General features: G+C 32.4%; 4 protein-coding genes across 4 annotated transcripts in view; all 4 read left to right on the top strand.

The window, feature by feature from the left end:
• The first annotated feature begins 330 nt into the window (after window positions 1-330).
• Window positions 331-1,735, top strand: LOC133181138 (uncharacterized). The gene is made up of 5 exons (XM_061315677.1): window positions 331-417; window positions 550-642; window positions 959-1,097; window positions 1,392-1,575; window positions 1,692-1,735. The coding sequence occupies exons 3-5, from the start codon at window positions 963-965 to the stop codon at window positions 1,733-1,735; spliced, it is 363 nt and encodes a 120-aa protein (XP_061171661.1). The 5' UTR covers window positions 331-417; window positions 550-642; window positions 959-962.
• Window positions 1,736-1,877: 142 nt separating this feature from the next.
• Window positions 1,878-3,419, top strand: LOC133181137 (uncharacterized). The gene is made up of 3 exons (XM_061315676.1): window positions 1,878-1,895; window positions 2,133-2,249; window positions 3,114-3,419. The coding sequence occupies exons 1-3, from the start codon at window positions 1,878-1,880 to the stop codon at window positions 3,417-3,419; spliced, it is 441 nt and encodes a 146-aa protein (XP_061171660.1).
• A 1,231-nt stretch (window positions 3,420-4,650) lies between these two features.
• LOC133180921 (SMC5-SMC6 complex localization factor protein 2-like) overlaps window positions 4,651-15,464 on the top strand; it is a 29,758-nt gene continuing 18,944 nt past the window's right edge. The window contains exons 1-2 of the mRNA XM_061315376.1: window positions 4,651-4,684; window positions 13,304-14,689. Coding sequence (XP_061171360.1) covers window positions 13,336-14,689 — 1,354 coding nt within the window. The 5' untranslated portion in view covers window positions 4,651-4,684; window positions 13,304-13,335. The remainder of the gene's footprint in view (window positions 4,685-13,303; window positions 14,690-15,464) is intronic.
• On the top strand, window positions 10,621-12,603 carry LOC133181135 (uncharacterized). Its single transcript, XM_061315675.1, has one exon. It carries the CDS (start codon window positions 10,621-10,623, stop codon window positions 12,601-12,603), a length of 1,983 nt encoding a protein of 660 aa, XP_061171659.1.

Genomic DNA, 15,464 nt, shown 5'->3' with positions numbered 1-15,464 from the left:
ATCTGAGGTCAGGCTGTAACAGCTTTTAAAAGCTTCAGAAACAGCTTGGAAGATTGGTCATTACAGAAGAAATAATCACAGATCGAAACAAAGATGCATTTCATGACATAAAATCACAATATTTTAAAAAGATGGCTATTTATCGCTATAAGCCCAATTGATATATACATCACTGTTGGCAAAAATTGAAAAATTTCAGTTTTATTATATGACTCCAGAATTTTAAGATCCAAGTATTACCATTGGTGAACCTTGTCATATAATTCTTTTTGGTGAGGGAAGTTCATGTATCATAGGCATACAACTTTATAATTTCTGATTTTGTTGATTTTAGCAACATTTTAGTGGGCTAGCATCAAAGATATGGAAACTGGAGTCCCCGGAGGACATTGAAAAATGGAGACAAGAAAGGAGAAAGTAAAATTCTACCTATTCCACATAATTTACACTCTTTGCAGTTAAAACTTTCTCTAATCTTTCGTATAGAAAATATATCTGAAATGGTTAATTATGTTTCATGTGCAAATAAATTCCATTTATTTCATGCAGAAATTTTCCAACTGCTGAAAATGTTCAGAGAAAGAAAGAAATTCTGGAGGAGAAAAAAGCCAGGGGTGAAGTTATAGAAACCAAAACATTTGGGTGAGTAATTTTAATGATGAATCATTTAACACTGATGTGTAGATACATTTATCTGTATTTATAAACATGTTTTGTAAAATTAAATACACTCCAATTAACTTATACATGATGGGGGAATGAAATCATAAGTAAAATTGAAAGTAGCAATTTTGAATAGCTTAATTGTTTACTTATGTATTAGTAAAAGGAAATCTGGAGATTTAAAAAATTCATATATTGAATCACAACCTTAATTAACTCAACCAATTTGAGCCATTCTTCTTTAAGAATGTATATTTTTTTGTGTATGTGAATTAGTCAACATTGTAAATTGCAGTAAAATGAAGAATAAAGGTGGAAAGAGAGAAAGATTTGGAAAAGGGAGAAACCGGAGACAAAAGAACAACAGGAATAACTTCTCATTAGAAGATGTTAAGAAGGAAAGTCCCCCCAAGTCAGAGGTCACCATTGCAAAGGTAACAGATTAACAGCAGAATTATCTCTTGAATGCTGTCATTTGCTCACATTAGAATATATTACATATCTAGGTCTGAACTTAAATCTAAAATTTTAACTTTTGTTCAAAGACTCTCCTTTCCAGATCAAAAGTATGCAGAAATTTTCTTTAAATTTTTGAGATGTTTTATCCAAAACCCAAACACATGCATTCATATTGTTTCCATTTAATTTTTTGGTGACAGAACTAAAAGAAAAACAAATTAACTATCACTTTTGCCATTTGCATCTTGGACAAACACTATATGCTGTAGGAAAATGTTGATAAAGAAGGCATGAAGAAATTTGATGGGGACCCACTGTCAATGTTAGAAGGATTAGAGGAAGTTACTCAGGAGTCGGACAGATCAGTGTCAGCTATAGGAGGACTTGCTACATTGATGGCCAACTATAGTGACAGTGATGAGGAGATAGCTAGACAAACAGACACACAAATAAGTAAGTGTCCTAATGCAGGCCAGGGGGTAATATGCTTTATGAAAGCAAAAACCAGGGAGAACACTTTTTGAAAATTTATGTCAGTGTATTGCTATTGATTTGATGGTATTTTTCAGATAAACGTGTCATTGTTGAAGATGCTGAACATGTAGAGAAGTAGGGATGCGCGATTTTATCGGTATACCGGTATATCGTGATTTTTCATTGCGTGATACGTATCGTGATACGGAGCCTAAAATACCGGTATTTGGTACATAACTATAAATTCCGGAAATTATTCATGTATTTGTTCAAAATATTGAATGACAATTATAGGAAGTGTAAATAAGGTTGAAAACAGTTAAACAACGGCATCAAAATTTGCTATATACTAAATAAATGAAAATTTAAAAAGTAAAGTTATGTTTTTATAGCATATTTTTAAGAAATATAATGGAAATTCATTTTAAATTGTATTAAAAATTCAGTGTAAAAATATCACGATTTATCGTGATATTTTTGGGAAAAAATCGTGATATATCACAATACGAAATCTTTACCGATACCCATCCCTATAGAGAAGAGCCTGTCTGGTGAATAAAAGATCACGGAAACAAACGAGACAGAGAAGAAATGGCCAAGATAATGACGGCAGTAGTCAGCCCAAAGTCCGCAAATCTACCCTACTGGAAAAGGTCGAATTACAATGTTGTGTAAAGTTTAATGTTATTGCTTTAGTAATTCAAATATTGTTCATGTTTTGATTTGTTGAGAGTATCTATCAATTACAAATTAAAGTATTGTCAACAAATTACTTTCTCCTTAATTGTAATACCAATGTGTTTAAGAATAAAAGAAAAGCTATGTGTATTTCTATACTACTAAAAAGTACTTTTATGATTATTAAAAAGTGTATACGAGATATCATTTGTAACTATTTTGATAGCTTGGTTGCTGGTTTAATATAGACTATCAGACAAACCATTCAAACACTTTTTGTGTGAATACATGCACATTGTATGTGTAAACCTGAAAATATCAGAATTAAAAAAATTGGAGAGGGCTTCATTATTGCAGCTAATATTATCATTATTATTGAATACAGGGTTATTTCCCCATATTATTTTCATAACAATATTGTCACCCTATCACTCTTGCAAACCATTTACCCCACTTTAAATTCACCTAGATACAGTTGTAAAAGAGATAAATGTTTCTTCTTTGATTTCGCTCCCTTTTAAATTTATCCACTTGTCACAAAAGTGAAAAGGGTGAAAGTGAAACTGGTGTGAAAATTTACTTTATACAGTACATGTAATTATTTATTACACACAGTTTTGATGTCCAGATTATTAAAAAGATATGCAGCCACAAGTTTTGAAGACACACAATTTTAATAATACATGTATTGGACATAGAAGCATAGAAAAAGACAATTTTTTATTTGAATTTCCTTAAATCTCTGCTCTTAATAATTTCTAAATTTTTCTACATGTAGTCTTATTCTATAGTCTTTTATTGAGGCAGCAATACTGAATTTATGTCCGTTGTATTTTCAGCTACTGGCACCAGACATAAGAAGGGAGAGGAATCTGATTCTGCAGTGTGTGTATCATATAGTAAAAGAAAACTTCTTTGGAATCAGGAGTCAAAAAGAGGGAAATTCTCAAAAGTCAAAAACCACATCTAATGACAAAACTGATAATCTCTCAATTGAAAACTGTGGAACTGACAGTGATAATAATATGGTGAAAGATTGTAAAACAGAATCGTTCACTGAAATTCCTGCAGAAAGAACTGATGAGCAACTAAATTTTACCAGAAATCAAGACAATGAGTGCATTATTGATTATGTCTGGGAATAAATTGTTCTTACAGTTTAAATGACTTGTTGATAAGAATTATATCAAACCATTAAATATTATTTGTTACGTCTGTATGCAGTTTGTTTTATTTTACATGTATTAAGTGATACTCTGTTATTTAATACTAATATTTACTAAATTCCACAAAGATTTTTAATAAGCCAAGTCCAAGATCTGAGAATATTACAGTTTTAAATTTTAGTAACAGTTAATATTTACTCGTAATTTTGGGATCTGAGGTCAGGCTGTAACAGCTTTTAAAAGCTTCAGAAACAGCTTGGAAGATTGGTCATTACAGAAGAAATAATCACAGATCGAAACAAAGATGCATTTCATGACATAAAATCACAATATTTTAAAAAGATGGCTATTTATCGCTATAAGCTCAATTGATATATACATCACTATTGGCAAAAATTGAAAAATTTCAGTTTTATTATATGACTCCAGAATTTTAAGATCCAAGTATTACCATTGGTGAACCTTGCCATATAATTTTTTTTTGGAAAACCATACACAAAAAATTATATAAATGCATTTAATTGTTTCTTGATCAGTATTTTGCTTGTATATCAAGAAAAAAAATCATCTCGACTTGTGCAGTTTCTGGAAACAAAATGATTGGACAGGTGTTCTCATCCTTATCTGCAAATTTTTTTCTGGCATGTTTTAAATTTATTTTTCAAAGTTCTGTTTCACTTATTATTATTTGCAAGTTTATGGATGAACATGGCTTGCATAGTTATTTTGGCCATTAAAGAAAGTTCAAAGGGGGATCCTTACTTCGTACGATCTATCCAGCACCTGAATCAAAAGCGTCTAATAGACATTGATTATTGGCGGGTGACGATCAGAGGAAATTCGGGACATGCAATGGTAAAGCGAAAGCCAGAAAAGGGGTTAGCATTGTTTAGCATTAAGCTTTGCAAAAAACAAAAAAAAATGTATAGGATGATATTGAAGGGATGAAAATTGATATTTAGTTTCCGAGTCTGATACATTTAAAGTGCGAGAGTACAAATATACTTATATAGTTCCTGAAATTGAAATGAAATTTTTCTGGTACAAGTAAATTAAAATCAGAAGGGCCAGTAGGTAATGTACAGTTATTTTATAGTCTTAATGCAATAAAATTGAGTGTAAACTCATATGAGTATGATTTAATGAAACACTGCTGTGTAAAACGGGATTAAATTTTTTAACATTCACTTTGTACAGGTTACAGTCCATCACAAAATTTTTTAAAGCATCAGAAGGCCAACAAGGTATGTTTTCAAAATGTGTTCAGAGACGTATATCGTGTACATGTATGTCTCTATAATATTAAAAGGCTATTTTGATTGTGTGTATTTCAAATGAACTATTTAACTGTGTCTGGTAAGACAGATAAACATAATTTATCACCTTGTAAACATGGTAAATGAGAGACCATTGAGGAAGGCACAAAAATTCAATCTTGTAAAGTGCAGGGTTTGACACTAAGGCACGTCCGACCGACCCAGTCTGCTAAATGAGTGGTCTAGTCGTGTAAAATGTACTTGAACTAGACTGATTGGTCGTGTTGATAAAATAACTGTTAGAGTCCCATTTCAGTGTTCAAATAAATAATCTAATTACTTTTAAAGAAATTTTTTTCTCTCTCCGAAGCCATTGCTGTATGAAATAAAAAGAAATCCCAGTATAACACAATCCCTATTTTAGCCACGACTGTAACTGGCAAGTCAGTCGAAACTACTGTCGTTCAGTATCAATATGGTTAAAAAATTTACATATAGTACAGTTTTAAATTTATTAATATTTACGATAATCATTTTATTTAATTCATCAATGTTCTTTAAGGCTTATAGTACTTGAATGTCCCTATGAACCACACTCAATTTTGGCTGGGAACTATAGAACAGTCTGTCAAAAATACTGACATGTGCAAAAGACGACATCTTTCTTAAATATGGTTTCAGAAGTTACCTCATTAAAATTCTCGATTATAAGAAATAAATTTGCATGTTTGGTCAGGGCTAGTGATTTTATGGTCAGGGCTAGTAAAAATTATCGGAAGTAGCCCGATTGGTCTAGTACTTATAAAAGTTAATTTCAAACCCTGAAGTGATTGATACCAATATATTTCCATTTCTATTTGTTTTCTCTGTGATAACTCTTTGAAAGTTAGGAGAGTTGATTTCTTGATCATTCTAATGGAATGCAAATTTTGCCAAGGGAAAGGTCAGTAGCTAAGAAGGCATAATATGCATGTAATTCTCGTGCGGCTGTCTTTGTGTCTGACTCTAAGGAGGCCTAATATGCATGTAATTCTCGTGAGGCTGTCTTTATGTTTGACATCAGTGGGCGGGGACTATTGAAATTGACATGTGAGGCCTCATGTAATTTAAATCTATTAGTCTAGATTTTTAAAATCTAAATTTATATTTTATTTCAAAATGAAATGAAAATATAAGGAATCACTGTCTAGTTAGGGAGACATCAATGATAGTTGGAAACATGGAATAATTTATGCATAATGGGCTTCGCCCATTATGCAAATTATCCCACGTTTCCAACTATCGTTGATGCCCTGGTATACTCTACTAACTAGACAGTGATTCCTTAAATTGATGTTTTTCTTAAATATAATACTGTAGCCATTTTCACAAAAATTCTGATGACTTAGATTAAAATTTGATAAATGTTTAATTTCTTTGTTCGATAAAAGTGTTTTTTTTTTTCTAAAGGATTAATATGTTGATGATGTGAATGTTGGAGCTAGCACAGTTGTGTATATTATTGGATAGCATACCCATTTACTTTTAACTTAGATCTGCCTCTTCAAACTGCATGAGACATTTGGAAGGTCTAAACTGTGATGTCACATGACATCTTATATTGTTAGTTGCATATTTCAATAAAGTCTGGAATGTTTAATTTTGTTAACAAAGAACATTAAATCTACCATCTATCTACAATATTCATTGAATCAAGGTTTATTATTTGTAAAAGTTTTTTTTTTTGGTTATCGCAAGAATTCATTTGAGCACAGTATAATATTATGGAGCATTATGGGTACTAAGTTTAATGCTGAAAAAAAAAAAATATTTGGATTAATGTGCACAGTCTGAATTTTCTCTTCGCCCAAGAGATGCTGTAAGAGCTTGTAGTGATAAGCGGCATTTTATGCCACTTGTTGCCCTCGCTATTAATTTACAATATATCCTGATGTACTAGAAATATAAGATTTTTTGTGACCTACTATAGATGAGCTACTTTATGGAAAGTAGAAAAATTTTTATCTTAGTTGTAAGATATTTGTGAAAAGGTCTGCTGATCTGTAAGTCTATACGATCCAAAGGGGTAACATTAGAGGTGTCATCTGACCGAACAAAAACGCATACAAAAAATTGTACAAACTGATAGATGGGCTTATGACAATCAGTTGTCATCTTCTTACTTTTTGACCATTCCTATACTTTAATTTATGGTAAAGGAGCCAAAAAGTAAGAAGATGACAACCCATGTGACAGGGATGGGCACGATTACTGAAAAATGTAATCGATTAATAATCGATTACTTAGAGGAATTTTGTGTAATGGATTATTAATCGATTACACTCATTTTTGTCTTGTAATCGATTGTAATCGATTACTTTGGAAGATGTAATCGATTAATAATCGATTACTTCCTAGTTTTTATCCCTTCAAATATCAAAGCAATATTTAAATGGTAAATGTTGATGTTATCCACTGAAGTTTGAATGTGTTCCTGCAGTTTCAGTGCAGATTCTTTTAACGTTTTATTCTGGCTAATATTCTCACTAAATACCCAAATGAGGGATTCTCTACCATGGAAAGTGGAGACATGATTCCTACAATAAAATATGCCAAGGAATTAATTATTCCTTTCAACCTTGGATCTGAACCTCTTTATTTATTGACTTGTTGCAAAAATTATTTAGTACTAGTCTTTATTGTGAATTACTTCATTAGAAGTATTTGGGCTGCCCGTATGTTGACAGTACACATTAAACATTCCTGTATGTGTCTTTTAAAAAAAAATAAGTAAATTAGAACTCTTAGTAATAAACATGTAAATTAAATGTGTCTTGAAGTAATTCAACTACTAGCACAATTTCATTCTGTATTGAAATAAGTGTTTTGAGAGCTATTAATTATTTTAATTATACTGTTTGTCTTCAATGGAATGAAAGTTAAACACTAGGTAGTTCACAGTTTACACCTCATTATCTGCAAATCAGGGATGTCTCGGTCAATTGATTAGCCGTTTAAGATAAGCAAACACAGTGACACACTCCCTCTATTACAGACACTTATAACCTCTCATTGATATAAAAGCAACCTTACAATTTTGAATGAAAACATGAGAATGATTTTGCAATCTTTAAAGTTACTAAAACACAAGTTTGAAGTTGTTTAAACATTTTCAGATATGAATAAGTACATGTATTTCCATCTTCTTTTTTTTTCGAGTACAATAAAGTTTATTTACCAAATTATTTATATTTAATACAGCACTTAAATCTGTTTTTGCTATTTATAATTTTCTATTACAAGACAAAGTTTTTCAACATCTGAAATATGAAAAAGGACATGCAGCAAGAGGACAATGGGTCAAATGTAAAATGCACACGAAAAATCTGTATGGTTTATTAATAAATGGTTGAAATACACTTCTGAATTATTTAATACTTGACCAGAAGGTCTATAATGCAAATTTTATTGAGAACATTATTAAACTTATGATAATAAAAGTTAATAGGAAATCCAAACATTACACTAGGTGGTTTATATTTGATTATTTATGTGTGACTGACTGGAAATAATTCTCCAAAATAACATTCATTTATGTATAAAGTAATTGAAAGTAATCGAAAAAGTAATTATAATTACATTGAAAATTTTAGCTGTAATCGATTAAATTACGATTACAAGTAATCGAAAATCTCTTTGATTACAGATTACTGTCGATTACTTGGAAAAAAGTAATCATTACAATCGATTACGATTACTCGATTACGATTATCCCATCCCTGCCATGTGATCTAATTAAAATAAGACCATGTGGATCAAAGTGGATCTGATCCACTCGCACAGATTGCTTCAGTGAAGGATCTATCAGTAATGTGGAACAATCTTCATGAATGGAACTTAAAAGGATCTTACTAACTTAATCATATTGTCAAAATATATTGACTCATATGACCTAGAGCAGAGACTGAGTTTTATTAAAAGAAACAGAGTGATACTTGGGGTAAGAAAATGATGCCTTTAATGCAGAAACATGTAAAACAAAAAAATTAAGATATTTAATATGATTAAACGGTGTTAAAAAACAGATATGACATTTTATGCAAATTAGCTGTAGTAAACGGAAAGAAGCCTGCACAGTCTCATGTTCTCTATGGCATGGAACTGTTAGAGTAACTTTCTCTTGTCGCAGATATAACCCGGCCTGTTCTCGAATTCTCTTCATTATTGTTTTAGTTAAATTATGAAATATCTATGGTTCATGTGATTCCACAAAAGTATATGATTATGAAAATCCTAATAAAATAATAATATACCAAATCCCTCTATGTGAGGTCTAGTTAACATACTATCTGCAGGAAACAGTACAGTAGTAAGAGCCATGTTACTCTACACCATATAGAGTCAATGTCAGAACATATAGAGTAGGAAATAAACACCATTTTCTTTCAAATTCTAAAATCAGTCTGTTGAATCTGCTATGCATTAGTATTATGACTCATGTGTGCTCAGTGAAGGGATTGTCAAATTCTTTGTATTATTTTGTTAAACTGTAAAGTTGGCATCTTCAGCTTACAACAGCTGCTTCAGATGGATTGCTCGATGTGTGCTGGTCAAATTAGCTTGCTAGCTTTGTATTGAATGACCAGAAAGTAGCAAACAGCAAGTATACATGTATAAAAAGACGATCAAGTTAATTACTATTAGTATTACGATTCTGTTTTAATATTTATCCTGACCATTGGTGAAGGTACTATTTGATAGATGACATGTAATTAACTAAAAAGTAAAGATAAATACTGTATGTAGTACATGTATATAGATAATATATAAACATTCTTTAATGTAGTTGTATAGGCAATAGTATTTGATACCTGCATGTTTTTAAGTTAGTTTCACTTTTAAATATTGTTATCCAACCCCATCCTTATGTCGAAGTGATTTGGAAGTCCCATACACTTATTCTTTATGTATTTTAGCCTGGATATCTCAATCCTCAAATATTAAAAAAAAATTCTCAGTCCCATTGAGTTTGAGATAACAAGGTTTGACTATACTAGTATTTATTTAATGAAAATTTGTTATATTTAACTATTTATAATTATAATTAAAAAATTCTAATACCAGTGAACTCTTGAGTACAATATGAACTTTTGATCTTGCCCCTTATGCAGTGAACATATCAAATAACAATTGTTATAAAGAAGATGGGGGGTTAAGGCGGGCAGAATGCCTACAAAGCAACGGTTAAGAAACTGTAAAAAATAATATCTCAAATTGCCAAAAATTGTTCATTTTCTATTTAAAAGTATTCCAAATTTCTCATTTTAGCCTTTAATAACTTTTTGTTGACCAGGACTTTGCTTACATCTTTTTTTCAAATGTCCGTGAACCAATAAATGTGTTAAAATGTGGTAGAAAACAAATAAAAAAAAATTTTTTTCTCATTGAGTGGGTCATCTCTCCATTTTTCTAATTACTGAATTAAATGCGTTAAACAAAAATCTTTTATTTTCAGAAATCTAAAAAATGGAGTCAAGACCCACTCTATGTTAAAAAACAACTTTTCCTACATGAGATCTGTCTTTTTGCTCTGAAAAATTTCTAAGTCCGTATAACGCAAAACAAACTATGTTTTTCTAACCGACTATTATCATGATCCAGTGTGGTGTAGTGGTAACGCGCTAGGGTTTTAAATCAAGTGTCGCTGCATCGGGGGTTCGAATATGCTATTGTATTTTTGTTTGTTTGTTTGTTTGTTTGTTTTTTTTTTTTTTATTACATTGTTTTACCTTAATTCTAACTTCTTTTACAAGAGTAATTTGCTAAATAATTTTTAGGATAAATTAAATTCCATTTTTTTAAATCTGTGTTTAAAAGTATATCAAGAATACTTTTCGAATATGCGGCTGATATAGACAGATAGATGTGGTTAACGTGTGTAAACAATGGGTCCACCGGCTCGATATGGCTGCTGTGTATGTAAAAAACAAGTGAAAGGGAAGATAAAGCGCCCTGTAAGTAAAAGTCTGATGAAGATTCTTCGCGAAAAAGGCCTACATATTGACAAAAACAGCCAAATTTGTAATCCTTGTAGACTTGATATAGCTAAACAGGTACAGGGCAGACCAAAAACTACTGCTAATTCAGTCACAATTCCTTTTTGTTCAGCTGGAAAGTCACATAGTAAGTGTGCGTTTTGTGACGGTAAAATAAATCTGAAAATAATTCCAACAGAAGCTAGAATCGATTCGTTTGTAATGTTTGGGCTGCTTGTACCAGTTGGATGCAAGTGTTGTCCAAAACATTTAATAGGAAAAAACCTTAATCCAAATCAAGCCATAGATGTGACCTCTTACAGGAAGAAAATGTCTTCCTTAACATCACAAGAAGTATCTGACTTGCTGACAAAAATCAGAACAAGAGCCATGCACAATTTAACAACTTACAAGCTTGATTTTGAAAACTTACACGATGAAGACTACATGACATTGCTAGGACTTTCAAAAGAAAACTTCTTTGATATTACATCATTTACAACATCTCTAAGAAATACAAAAATGAGATCAATAAAGAATGCTATTGGAATACTTCTTTTTAAACTGAAATCTGGTCTTTCAAATGGCATACTTGCCACACTCTGTGGAATGCGCACAAGACGTCAAGTAGCTGAAGTGGTGAAAAGTGCTCGCGTGGCAATGGTAAAAGATTTCGTGCCCCTCAATCTCGGTTTCCAACATGTTTCCAGAGATAGAATAGTCAACCATCACACTACAGATATATCCAAGCAACTTTTCACAGATCCCATTTCAGACACTGTTGTACTAGTCTTAGATGGAACATATATTTATATTCAAAAAAGTTCATCTTACAAATTCCAGCGTCTTACCTATTCAATGCACAAAAACCGACCCTTAGTGAAACCTTTCATAATCACAGCTACAGATGGATATATCGTAGATGTAGTAGGGCCTTTCTTTGCTAACGGCCGGAATAATGATGCTTCCATTTTATCACATATTGTTCAAACAAATGCTGGCAATTTCATGGGTTTTCTTAAGGAACACGATGTTTTGGTTGTAGACAGAGGCTTTAGGGATTCGGTCCATTTTTTACAAGAATGTGGCTTCCAAATAGAGATGCCATCATTCTTATCTAAAACAAGTAAACAACATTCTACAGCCGAAGCCAATTCGTCCAGATTAGTAACCAAAATCCGTTGGGTCGTCGAGGCAGTTAACGTGAGGATAAAAAAATGGCAATATCTAAACAACGTTGTTCATAATAGTCAAATTCCATACATAGGAGATTTCGTTCGAATTGTATGTAGCGTCATAAATAAATACAGACCACCAATTAAAACTAATGATGACGATGATCTGAATCTTGGTTTCAAAATGTTACTAAAATCCAGAGAAAACGCAAATGCTTTGAAACAATTGTGCACTAGAAATCACGCCCACAGGTTTACGGTAAATTCAAAATCTTGGAAAAGCATAGATGCTCATGATGCTGTTCTTGATTTTCCCGTCCTTAGTGAAGATGAAGTTAGACAATTAATATTTGGAGTCTATCAAATTCGACAGGCAAATTCATATGTCAGGGAGCACACAGAAAACGGACAGTACAACATTGATGTATCTGAAATTGAAACCGGATTAATTCACACAAGAATCCAATCTAGACATCGAAACAGTACCCTTTACAATCTCTGGATAAAGTACACTACGAGCAGTGTTTGTGGATGGTACTGCCAGTGTAAATCTGGTGCTCGTACTGTTGGGTGTTGCGCCCACGTCTGTAGGGTTATTTGGTATTTGGGATACTCCCGTCGTCAGTGTAATTATACAGTTAGGGCGAAGGATCAGTTTATTTCAAGCATTCGTGATGCAGGTGCAAACCAAACTGACTCTGATGAGTTATCTGATTAGTTATATATTTAAAATAAACTAAATTCCATTACAAATATTGTGTTGATTCTATATATAAAAATGTAATTGTATTCCTGCACAAGACACGACATCTTTTTTGTACACAGCTTTACAAAACATAGCGCACAGGTAAATCGACGTGGAATTTAAATATCCGATTAACTTCACAGGTAAATCGACGTGGAATTTAAATACCCGATTCACTCCGAAAGCAAGCATTCATGAATAGGCAATCGGCTCGCCTTCTCCACCCATCTTCTTTGTATTACAAGAGAAAACTATGAAACATTTTAAATTATGTCACTTAAAATTGAAAATAAATAACATGGTCTTCCTTCAGAAAGATAACATTCTTGTTTTGATGTTTCTCACACTGGTAAGTACAGTGATATTGTAGCTTTGTTGCTTATGCTATAGTTCATACATGTGCAAAGTATTTATGCATGTAGTGTTGCAAACAAATTACTCTACATGTACTCCTTTAAAGAGACACAGTTTTTTTTGCACCTTTGGCTTGATCCTTAGTCTGCTACTTTGATTGTCAAAATATTGATGTTTTTTTTTATAGATGAAATACATAGAAATACTGATGGCTCAAATTCTTTATCCTAACCAGTGTTTGTGCTTAATTTTGATTACAATAGTATATATATATAGTACATTTTGTTTGATAGATTTTTATGTTTTTTGTTTTCTTTAGTTTTATTGATCTGTACACTCTCTTAGCGAGCCATGAACCACTTCCGACATGTCTATAACTCAGGACATGGACAATATCATGTACAGCCCAGAGAATCTGATAAAGAATCCTATGATCTACATAGAAGAGGCTACCCACACAGAGATAGGCAAATGCCATCTAGATATAACCAAGCAGCAAGAGAATCAGTGTATAATGCTGGTAGTTATGATCCTAGGGAAAGGAATGCATATTTTCCACAGGGGTCATATTCTATTGATTTTGAGAGAGAAACACCGTGGAATTCTAATGAGGGAAATTATGAGAACAGGATGAGCATGAAAAACCATAGGGATTACAGGAATTCAGAAAGAGGCTATGAAATTTCAGAAAGAGGCAGAAATTCACAGAGAGGCTATGGAACCTCAGAAAGAGACAGAATTTCTCAGAGAGGCTATGGGATTTTAGGTAGGGGCATAGATTCACAGAGAGGCTTTGGAATTCCAGAAGGAGACAGAGATTTGAGTAGAGGCTATGATATGGTAGATAGAGGCAGAAATTTACAGAGAGGTCTTGGAATATCCAAAAGAGGCCATAGTAATTATTTTGAAAGGGAAACTTATGGAAGCAAAAGACCTTATTGGAAAGCACACGGACCAGAGGAACCTTATTATCTTGGAAATGTTGCAAGTGAGCCTACTTACAACAGACCAGAAAATGGAAGTGACCAAGTGTTTGATGAGTCACTAAGGAAGGGAACACATTCTCATAATTCTCAAAGACAATTAGGTGAGGACACTGTCCAAAATCAGACGTTTCCAAGAGGTTCATCTCTGAAGAAATCCCCTAAAAGTGCAACTTTAAAATACCCTGAAATAAAAGCTTCAACTGCTCAAGAAGTTTTGAAAACAAACTATGTAAAGAAAACCGCAGACAGAGAAAGTTCAGGAAACAGTGGTAAGACCACAGGAAATGTTCAGAAGCAGAACTTGTCAACATATAAAAAAAGCAAAAGGAGTCCCCTAAGCATTGCTAACATGAAGGACAAAAGGTTAACAAGTAAGACAGACAAACCTGATTTAGCTTATGGTCAAATGGGTTTGGATACACATGAGAAAGATGATAAACAATCAGTGGAATCAACAATTAAGAATAAAAATGTCTCTGGACCTGACAGAAGATGGGATTTCATACAGATCAATGATACTATTCCTATTGACATAGCTGGAACTCATCCTAACAAACTAATGGAGGCATCCAGTACAGAAGTGACTGTGATTGAAGCAGGTGCTAAGGATGAAATTTCTCTGGAATCTGGCAAAACTTTGTCATCTGGTGAACCAAAAAATGAAATTGAGCACCTGGAAGGGCTATCTGCTCTGACATTGGCTTCTTGCTATGATGAAGGTTAGTTCGGAATGATTCTGAGTTCTTTTTGCCTTTATTCCACCAGACTCCTCATTGCAACTCAACTTGTGTGTATTTTTACATATAACTGTGATTTAACTCATCCAGGAATGTAGCATATATCCTAAGTATAGATGAGAGAGATTGAATTTAACTAAATCTGAAATTAAGGAAATACAACTTTAAATCTCAACATGTGTCACTCCTGTTACCAAGAGGAAGCAATAAAATATTATGTATCTAATAAATGAATGAGTCATCAATACTAGCAATTTAAAACAAATCTTTTTATGATTTATTCATTATCCAAAAATTCAAAAGTTTTATCTTTTTATAGCGTGCATGTTACAATGTGTGTTTTTTGTGCTACCTGCCAATAAACCATAAATAAAACCATATACAGCTGTAGCATACTAACAGCTTGGCCCCAAGATCTTGAAAGAATTTCGACTTTAGTCAAAATCTACATATTCTGCTGAAATTATGTAGATTTAATAGAAATAATGCAGTGCAAAATAAATAAATTATTAAAATTGCATAACCAATGTTGATATCTGCAAAATTTGACTCTCACTTCACAGTGAATAAGCATCTCATAGATGTATATAATTTTGATTTTGATCTAAGTCTGTTTCATGATCTGGAGCTGAGCTTATCTTGATTGCACTACTGATATATTTCATTTTATTTGCTTCTTGCATGCCTTTCTTGTGCTATTTACCTGCATTTCTAACATAGTAATAGTATTCAAATCTTAAAGCTATATTTTTTATGA

Source organism: Saccostrea echinata, unplaced genomic scaffold (assembly GCF_033153115.1).
Source record: "Saccostrea echinata isolate AGI-Se365-2 ecotype Australia unplaced genomic scaffold, CSIRO_AGI_Sech_v1 ptg000008l, whole genome shotgun sequence".
Taxonomy (NCBI): domain Eukaryota; kingdom Metazoa; phylum Mollusca; class Bivalvia; order Ostreida; family Ostreidae; genus Saccostrea; species Saccostrea echinata.
The sequence above is the reverse complement of the archived record's forward strand: the minus strand, read 5'-3'. Positions and strand labels throughout refer to the sequence as shown.

Excerpts from the sequence above, each read along its gene's own strand:
- LOC133181137 (XM_061315676.1), top strand. Across the intron at positions 2,250-3,113 it reads AATCTACCCTACTGGAAAAG|CTACTGGCACCAGACATAAG; the intron begins GTCGAATTACAA and ends TTGTATTTTCAG.
- LOC133181138 (XM_061315677.1), top strand. The coding sequence starts at position 963 with ATGAAGAATAAAGGTGGAAAGAGAGAAAGATTTGGAAAAGGGAGAAAC. Across the intron at positions 1,098-1,391 it reads CAGAGGTCACCATTGCAAAG|GAAAATGTTGATAAAGAAGG; the intron begins GTAACAGATTAA and ends TATATGCTGTAG. Across the intron at positions 1,576-1,691 it reads ACAAACAGACACACAAATAA|ATAAACGTGTCATTGTTGAA; the intron begins GTAAGTGTCCTA and ends GGTATTTTTCAG.
- LOC133181135 (XM_061315675.1), top strand. The coding sequence starts at position 10,621 with ATGGGTCCACCGGCTCGATATGGCTGCTGTGTATGTAAAAAACAAGTG.